This window comes from Mercenaria mercenaria, chromosome 15 (genome assembly GCF_021730395.1).
Source record: "Mercenaria mercenaria strain notata chromosome 15, MADL_Memer_1, whole genome shotgun sequence".
NCBI classification, from domain to species: Eukaryota; Metazoa; Mollusca; class Bivalvia; order Venerida; family Veneridae; genus Mercenaria; species Mercenaria mercenaria.
Genome location: NC_069375.1, coordinates 65910134 through 65920403, shown reverse-complemented (window position 1 = coordinate 65920403; position 10270 = coordinate 65910134). Strand labels below are relative to the sequence as shown.

General features: G+C 36.4%; 1 protein-coding gene across 1 annotated transcript in view; it reads left to right on the top strand.

Moving 5' to 3' along the window:
- The first annotated feature begins 567 nt into the window (after window positions 1-567).
- Window positions 568-10270, top strand: part of LOC123557014 (collagen alpha-1(XI) chain-like) — a 57947-nt gene continuing 48244 nt past the window's right edge. Inside the window, exons 1-3 of the mRNA XM_045348185.2 lie at window positions 568-914; window positions 6488-6652; window positions 8743-8968. Coding sequence (XP_045204120.1) covers window positions 821-914; window positions 6488-6652; window positions 8743-8968 — 485 coding nt within the window. The 5' untranslated portion in view covers window positions 568-820. The remainder of the gene's footprint in view (window positions 915-6487; window positions 6653-8742; window positions 8969-10270) is intronic.

Below are 10270 nucleotides of genomic sequence, written 5' to 3'. Positions count from 1 at the left end.
TACAGATTTTTATTGTTTAATACCGTACATATTAATGAATGACAACCATGAGATAGCAAAATAAATGTCAAGAAAACAGAAAATGTTTTAATTCAAATGTCCAGAAGTTTGAACAGAAAATGTCAATCTAAACTTTACTGACAAGGACTATGTTTGGCGATGTAAAAACAATATTTTCCTCAAAGCATATATTATGATTATGATAAGTTTTTCCTGTACACGATGTGATTTATTTTTTTTTATAATTAATACGAAACTCTCTCATGACATACACTGCAATATTTTTTTTCTCATTTAAAAGTATATATTCCAAAACTACTTTAAATAATTTAGACAATAGTTAGGCATTTGAAAATTGCAACGGTAGCTATGTGCAACAAAATGATACCGCATTTTGCATGTGATCTTTTTAAAAGTAGCCTACATACACTTAAACCGCATTTGTTTTCGAATAATGCTGACGCGTGAAGAATCAGACTTGTATGTTTTACCTAAAAGCCTCTTGGAGCCCCATAAAACAGAAGTACAAAAACCACATGCTACGTCATGTAAAATTAAGTTATCTCAGGGAACTTGTCTGCCGTCCGCCATTTTCCGCTGGTTGCAGTTAGTTCTCTGATCAAGGAGAAATAAGGCAACCAGGAAACTCAACTGACCCCTTAATTAGGGACATTGTCGTGACACCAGACAATGCAGTGGTGAAAGGGGGTCTTTTGGAGTAATTGTGTGACGGACTTCTGGACTTTTGTGCGTAGAGAAGCGGGATTGCGGCGGCCCCTAATTGTAGCTGGGCCTGCCACGTAGTCAAAAAAAAGGAAAAATGGACTTACGGACTAAAACCATGGCATTTGTGCTATTTTATTTATTTGTTATCTTTTGTCCATCTCAGGCAGCCAATTCGATTTTACCAACTGGTAAGTAGGAGATTTAAAACAATAGAATTAATAATCATTTGGAATTAGCATTGCAAATTATTCTAAAACAACACACATTTTATGCATGTATGTTATATGACATTTTCGTTTTACTGAGCAGAATGGATTTCGAGAAGCATTCCCGTGGCATAATATAAACAAAAATGCTATAAAAGAATTTTCTTTTCATTGGTTTAACATGACAAAGGCTAACTGGCCTTATTTCGCCCTATCCCTTTTCCCCATTTCCCTAGATTTCGAAATGCGCCTTATAAATCTAATCCACATTGTCTTAGATTCATTCTTGTATCCACTTATTGAATGGCTTGCCGGTCAATACTTAAAAATATTGCTCAGATCCGAAGGACCGTGGGCTAATGGTTTTGACTATGAACGGGCAAGTCATTCAATAAGTGTTTTATTACATGCCATCAGAAATGGATCTTCACAGTTTTGAATTCAAATTTAACTTATCAGTCCAGCTAACATGTGTTGAATATAGACCTGTCACATAGCATATAGTTTTGATTAGGAGTCGTGTAGCAGGTGTTAAACAATATCGAGGAGCTAGAGCAAAAGCTAGTAGTCTAAGTGCACAGGAATAGGACGCAGATATAGACTGACTGGACCAGTCCTCGCCCAGAAAAGGCATTAAAATTACAATATTTTTATTGTAATACTATATATCAACTTCTTTGCCTTGTTAGTTCTACCCAGACATTGCCCCATTCAAATGACCCAATTTTTAGTAAATACTTACATCCGGGACTTTGAAAATCGGGCATAACACCACTATACTGTTTCCATCGTTTTTCCAGGTGGACAGGACCCATGCTCGCCCAGTGGTATATTTTTAAAAGAAAACCATTTATGTATTTAATGACAAGATAAACATTTAGTCTAATCTATCAGTATTCTCAACAACATATTTACTCCCGCAAAAAGCATGATAGTTATACAATAGAAGTTATCAAAACGTATTTACTGTAAAAACTAATGATGCAGCATTCTTGCCTAGAAGTTATGGGTAGGGTGCAGACGAATCACAAAATTGCGTAAAAAACATATTTTTAATTACATTTAAATAAACTAGATGTAAAAGATGATGGTAAAATTGTCTGTAATTGTTTTTGCCCTGGAAGCAGCATTTCGAAAACAATTTTGACAGCCCGGAGTCGACGAATATTTGCTGATATAAAATCATTATTTGGTCTGATAGTTTGAAATAAACTGCATAAAAGTTCATAATATGTTTAACCTTTAGTTTTGCAACAGTTTTTAACCAGTGTTTTTGAAAATATTTATTTTAAGTCATGTTTCTTTTTGGCCACTTTCACTTTTGGTTTCACTTTCACTTTTATTTTCGTCTGCTATCGACCTTGACCGGAACCGGAAACTCTTCAAAAGTGAGGACAGAAAGTGAGACACAAAGGGTACAAAAAATAAACAACACATCTGATAAAAGTTTGCATCTTTATTACACAATCTGGCATCAAATTAAAAAATGGGCGAGCATGTGCCTGGGCGAGCATAGGTCCAGTGACTCTACCCTTTTTGTTCTCACTTCATTACCTTCGGGAACAGTCGATGTAGTCGGAAGTTTTCGTTTTCACTATATCACCTTTGGGGTTGATGGGACGTGGGTGTGTGTGGGGGGGGGGGGGATATGTGGGGGAGGGGGGACGGGTGTGTATGTGTGGGGGGAGGGGGAGGGTAGGGAGGGCAATCGCTATAGCAAGTTGTCCTTCCTTTTCATAAAATGAATATTTATAAAGTATAAAGGCATTTTTTTCCATTTTAAATGGCTGTCCTTTTAATATGGCAAAGAGCACGTAACCATAGGAGGATAAGACTTTAATTGTAACCAGTTATCTATAATATCATGGACCCGTAATGACACACGGCAAATTACGTATTTTTCCGTATGCGATTTCGGCATTTTCCGGTTGTTTCGGAAGGTTATGTAGACGATGACCGAAGAATGCCGAACGAGAATATGTAATCATACGAACATTGTCGAATGGTTTTACGAGGGCGATAGAGTCAGCGGACTTATTTTCCAGAGTCGGCGTGCAAATAGCATGGATCGTCGGCAAAAAGGTTTTAGAATGGAAATCGTAATACATCTGGCTTTAAAGAATGTGCTGAATAGAAAATAAATAATGTATTATTCTTTATACATAACATTTCTGTTTGCAATTTGTCTTATTAACTAATAACACTAAGTAACAGTCAAAAACGTGCTAAAGATCGCCTCCGAATAAAGGTCACTACCATAAAACCCGCATTTAAAGGCCATTATTTCAAAACGCTATTGAACGACACTATTTCTTTTACACTGAACTATAAATAGTGCAAAATTACGTGTGCTGAGAGACCAACTGTTAACGGAGACCATATCTTTTGTTTCCCAAGGGTGGTCTTAACAGACAGGTTTGACTGTAATTAAATCTGGGCTAATCATGCAGGATATTGGTGTACATGAATTGTTTTTAGTGGACATTCTAACTGCTGCTGAGGCATAAATTAATGATCGGCACTTTACGTTCCGGAATACGTATTTTCCACGCGATTTCGACATTCACCGTGGTTGTTCTGTTATGTACGAAGGTTTCCGAAATATCATACGAAAATACGCAAACATCCGTAAGACGAAAATTTTAACAATGGAAAAGGTGCTGCAAATTTTGCGATGCATTTATCTGATATTGAAGGGGATTGAAATTTTTATTTACGTTGCAAAACAAACAAAAAAGCACATTGCAGGCACAAAACAAATCGTATAAACGAACTCACTCCTGTAAAAACATTTTTACGGTGTCGCGAAATTTGATTTATATCTATTGGTGCAATAAGTACAAAGAAGACAACATAATTATCAAGTTGGTTAATTTTATCGACGCCTTTTCAAAGCACCAAAGTTCTAAAACATCAGTGAAAAATCATGCAATAAAGGCACTTTTATAAAACTGCTGACTCGTCAATTTTTTGTTTAGATTAACACCAGACAAGAATTTCTCAAAAGCTGCGGTTAACAACCGTACAAATATGTAATACGTGTTTTGTGGGATAGAGAGATTTAAGTGAACTCGCAGAAGCGTTCTAGATCAAGCAAACTATTACATATGTTTTAAATTAATTTTATTTCATACGCAAACCACAATTGCCTTCTTTGTTATTTAGTCTCAGACACGTCCGCCATTTTAAGGAGTAACACATGGAAGATTTCACACTTTACACATATATCATCTTGCAAAACATAACCTCATACGTCTGAATGAAAAGTACATGTTTACTTTAACCCACTTTTCAATATTCTAAACATCCAGTTAGGAACGGTTAGGACATTTTTTTTTCAAATTTTAACTCAGCTGAATATTACTATAACAGACGGTCACACATCATCAACATGTAAATAGCAACTTCGTGTCGGTTATTCTTAAAGCTACCCACCCACAGTTTTGGTGGAAATTTTCAAACAAGTTTTGCATAGAATTTATATATGACACTGAAAAATGATGAAGTGGGTGAAAATAAAAGTAAGATATTGGTAAAGGTGTAAGATGTATGCCAGTTTTGTGCATTATTTCAAAAGCGTTACAACGGCTTACTACCTTCTGCACAATAAGTTTGATTATTTATAAGAATATCTTGCAAAATTTTTATGTCAATAAGTTTGTAGCACTAGACACTTTCAGAGTACTCCCCTTTTATGGATTTTTGAAAAAAAAATATGCCAAAAATGTGTGGATAAGTCCTTTTAACATATTGAAATAATTCGCGATTTTGATTGTCTGTTAATTTTTATTCATTTATTATCGATCTTCACGTGTCGCTTTCATTCTTTCCCAAAATGTCTGTTCTTAAAACCACTGAAACAGCAGCTTTAATATCATTTCTAACTTTACATTTTTTATGCGAAAACAACATGCGCCCTTCTAAGTGGTTGGCCTGAATCTAAAGGTTAAAAAATGCTGTAAAATTACTAAGGTCGTTGACCTTTCACCTGTGGCTATGATTAATATCTGCTTAGCTACACTCAGCAAGAAAAATTGTAGTCAAGTTCAAAACAAATTACTGCTCTTTTTTTCCACATCTTGTTTGTCTGTTAATTTGTACTATAAAAGCAAATGGCAAATGATGTTGAATGAATCCGACACGACGGAATGACCTCTGAATAAATCATCTACAAAATCGCAGTGGTCTATTTAAAGAATATGGGCAGATAATTATTTAATGAGCAAAGATGAAATTTTGTTTGCATACTTTTTTTTCAAAAAAAAAAAAAAAAAAGAGAAATAGATGATCCGTAAAGGGATACGCCTCTATCTTTTGATAACATATCTCAAAATTTAGAAAATGCTATGATTCCGTGAAAAATAATCCATGCTGGTGGCAAATGCACTATGTTGGTTTTCCCATGGTGCGGCTCATATGTTCTCCCGGTGACTACTTTACAGTTGTGTTCATGTTATTCCTAATAGGTTACCAGAAATAAAAATAGAAAAAAAATTTCAGTTTCAAGGAAATCATGATCTCTCTCATGTACTAGTACGAAGCCATTTGATTTGTCGCAAAATATGGAAGCTCTGCGAGTGGATTTTGCCCTCCTTTTATGTCTGCATGAAAAATCTAGAAAATCATCTCTTTTAATCTGCATGACAGTTTTCAAATTATTTTTGCGGAAATGTTTCTTGTTATGTCCTTTTAATCATGTGCTATGCATTTGGTTAATTAAGTTTGTTGCTCAAGGGTTTTATGTACAGTTGTAAAAATTTCATAAAAGATTATGAAGTCGTTATGTTTGCTTGAAATCTAGCGGTCTCAAGATATGAGCCGCGCCATGAGAAAACCAACATAGTGGGTATGCGACCAGCATGGATCCAGACCAGCCTGCGCATCCGCGCAGTCTGGTCAGGCTCCATGCTGTTCGCTTTTAAAGCCTATTGGAATTGGAGAAACTATTAGCGAACAACATGGATCCTGACCAGACTGCGCGGATGCGCAGGCTGGTCTGGATCCATGCTGGTCGCATACCCACTATGTTGGTTTTCCCATGGTACGGCTCATATTTCTGAATATCCGACACTGGTTGATGCCGACTGTTTGTATCGGCAAAAGAGCTTATTGTGTGACAGGTCTTTATGAGCACTCCATTTAAACGTGAAATATAAATAAAAGATGCTAGGATCATGCTAACATATGCCTGTATGATTAGGCCTAAATATTGTTTGTTTCCCGTATCCTGACCTACCCTAAATTTTTGGTGCGACCCTAAAAGTTTTTATGGCCTTGGATACTTTTTTTCAACTTTTTATTAATAAAACTTTGCAAAATCGCATTTTTTGGCTTTAAACATGGTCTGTAGTGATGCTCTAAAGGTCTATCCCGCCCCAACCCCCCGTTATTGGTATTCATTTTTGACACAAAAACAATTTCTGAAAAGGCTCGCTTTCCGATTACCTAACCTTATAACCCCTTTTTTGCATGTTACCGAAACAAAAGATTTTTTAGGCCTTAGGGCAAATGTGTCGCTTCTTACAGACAAGCTACACTGTTCTTTGTTGTTACAGGTTCCATAGATTTTATGAACGAATGGTACTCAGATGTGAGTGCTGCAAGTCAGCCGGTGTTTACTGAAGGGATGTGCCCGGCAAGACAAGGCACGGGTCCCGATGGTGCTTTTGAAGTAGACTCGTCACAATCATGGTCATACAGCATGTCGGAACTAGCAAAAGGTAACTGTTTTTTTCTAGTTTTAGAATTAAAGATGGAGATGTTTGCTATTCTAAAACGCGAGTATTTATTATATTGTATGAGTATGTATTAAAGCGTAGGCTTGTATGCATACATAATAACTTGAATTTTTAAACTTAACAGATTTAACGACTTTCTGCTTCAATTATAGGAGTACTTTTAAGGTATTAGATCACTAATAGAGAACCTCCTTTTTGAAGAGTATTTAATTCCTACCATAAACCTACTTTTACTGCAATTCTTATGGGGCGTAGGTTTCAAGCCCTACTGGGACCAAATTTTTTTTTCCTTATTTCCTTTTTTACTAGGTAAGTTTTTACTTTTTCAAGACTATATATGATGTTTGTACAAAAATGGAAAAGATGAATCTATAAGCAATTTCTGGTGTTCAAAGAGAATTTACTACTTAAACAGAAGGGGTAGAGTTACAAATCTTTAAAAATATTGAGTTACGCACGGTGAAAGTTCTCTATTTTGCTTTCACTCTTTCACTCTTTGCTTTCACCTTCCCTAAGGTTATTTTTAAAGGGAGAAAGCAAAATTCAAAACAGAAACACATCATTCGACCTTATGTTTTCTATGTTGAAGTATTAATTCTGTCTCACTTAATCTGTTTACTTGAGGCACCATAGAAAAAATAATATTGACATTTTTATATTGTGTTTTATAATTGTTTACCAATAGTTTGATGTTTCTTCTATTGAAATAAATGGTAAAATGAGTTCTCTGCAAACGTTTTGGTAAGTGGCTATCACTTTGAAATTTGTCCCTACTTGAGCTTGAGGAGATACCATAAGTTATTCAAAAAATTCAAAAAAACGGCACGGTAAAAGTTGTTTAAAATTTGCAAAATAGTGCAAAACACAGTTACCTTTCAGAATATACCAAGCAAAGGCCATTTTGTAAACATTACTATTAGTGGCCTAATACCTTAACAAGGATTCTATCATCTTATTTGCGGAAAAGAGACACTTAATTTTGGCTCAACTATGGAATATTTTAAAATTTATAGGTTACATTTGTAATCTTCGGACTAAATCTTTAACGATTAGCCTTGGTAGGTTGAGATAAAATGTAGGGATAACGCGTTATAACATCTGCAGAATCCCGAAGGATTGACTGGTGCCCGAGCCCGTTTTAACATGAAATGAACATGCGCTAACGCTATTCTAGCATAAAACGCTTAAAAACTGATGAAAATGAATACAATGTTCGAGTTGTAATTTTGCGTTGACGTCATTCCGTTTTGAATTATCCGTTTTAGGGCCGAATGACGTTAACGCTTTGCCACGGAACGCGCATTTATAAAAAGGTGTTTTAAGAGCACGCGAGCGCGAGAATATCTCTGTTAACACACGTTTTCTCTCTTTTTAATACACCCCCGAAAAGTGACAGGAACAGCAGTTTTGTAAGGATAACGCATGTTTTTTCGTGTTATAACATCGATGTTATAACACGAAATGAACATGCGCTAACGCTATTCTAGCATAAAACACGTAAAAACTGATAAATGTATACAATGTCACTCAACGTCATTAGATTTCCACGAAATGCGCGGGAATGTCTAAGATTTTTTTTTACGTTGACGTCATTTCGTTTTGAATTATCCGTTTTGGGGCCGAATGACGTTTACGCTTTGCCACGGAACGCGCATATATAAAAAGGTGTTATAACGGCACGCGAGCGCGAGAATCTCTCTGTTAACACACGTTTTCTCTCCTGTTAAAACACCCCAGAAAAGTGACAGGAACAGCAGTTTTATGCTGAAATGACGAAAATTATAAAAAGAATATCAGGCATGATGCTACTTACCGCCATGAAATGTTTTTGTACTTGGGCCACCAGAGAATGTTTAACAAATACAGTTGAAGCTGTCTTAGCGGTCACCTGCATAGAATAGCCACCTGCTTTACGCAGTCAGTCATCCACCTATTCAAACTGACTTTTTGTTATACACTTAACTAACTTGTCTTAAGCATCCACCTGTCTTAAGCAGCCAGATTGCGTCGATCCCTTGGTGTACTGCTTAATTTAATACAGATTTGACTGTATGTTCTTTTCGTTTTCACAGATCGATTTTCAAGCGACAATTTTTCAATCATATTGACGTTCAGTAGTACTTCGAATGCCGAGAATACCGAGATGTTCAGGTTTACAGGAGAGTATGGGCAAACAGACCTAGCATTTCTCTTTGGACCTGGCGGATCGAAACTCGTATATACAGGCCTCGTCGAAGATCCAAACAACATTCCTGAAGAATCTGTGTGGAACTTACCTTTTGGAATAAATGCTGATGAGTAAGCAGATTTTATTATGAATTGTTGTGCCCCCCCCCCCCCCCCCCCCCCCCCCCCGCATGAGGCATTAGGCATGTGTGGTGGGGGCATATGAATTTGCTCTTGTCCGTGCGTCCGTCCGAAGTTCGTGACGCGCATAGCTATACAAAAGTATTTGATATAAATTGATGAAACCTTGCATGAGTCTTTATCATGATATGAACTTGCGCACTTACTATTTTTCATCTGGGTCCGCCCCCTATTTCTAGAGTTATGGCCCCTGAAATAGTCAAAAATGCACATTTTCACCTTGTGACACGCCTAGCTCAAAATGTATTTGATATAGATTCATGAAACCTTGCATGAGTCTTAATCGTGATATGAACTTGCGCACTTACTATTTTTAATCTGGGTCCGCGCCCTATTTCTAGAGTTATGGCCCCTGAAATAGTCAAAAATGCACATTTTCATCTTGTGACACGCCTAGCTCAAAAAGTGGTTGATATAAATTGATGAAACCTTGCATTAATCTTTATCATGATATGAACTTGCGCACTTACTATTTTTCATCTGGGTCCGCCCCCTATTTTTAGAGTTATGGCCCCTGAAATAGTCAAAGAATGCACATTTTCCCCTAATTATGTGCCTCACTCAGAAAGTATTTAATGTAAATTCATGAAACCTTGCTTGAGTCTTTATCATAATGTGACCGTGCACACTTGGCATCCTTCTTGAAAATTTTAGCGTTTATTACAGAGTTATGGCCCTTGAAATAGCCAAAATAGTGGATTTTTTGTTTGTGATGCTCATAGCTCAAAAAGTGTATGGTATAGAAGAATGAATCCTTTCATAATTTCTTTTTGAGGCTATACCCCATTAAGACTGCAAACATTTGAATTATTTCCCCATATTTGTGACAAATGTACCAGTGGGGAGGGGGGGGGGGCACACCCTTTGTCCTTAGTCATGACTTTAAAAATGACGTAAATATGGCGTCTCAACGTTCCTTGCATCAACAAACTGCAAATCAGCTGAAAATAAGACCCCGCATTTTAGTGGTTGTGTATGACCTACGCTTCCATTACATATTCTGTCTTTCTATTATTTCGTTATCAAAGTGCTATCCAAATGTCAAACATAAATCTGTTATATGATTTCAACAAAAAAAACTTGCAAATAAAATAGGAAACATAGACTAGCTCTACAGAGCAAAAAAATGATCAAACAAAACAAATAAGAGAACCATATAGATCCGCCTTTTGTAACGGTATTTTCCTATTTAGTGTCTGGTGTCTGTGTACCTTTAACTAACTTCCAACCCAT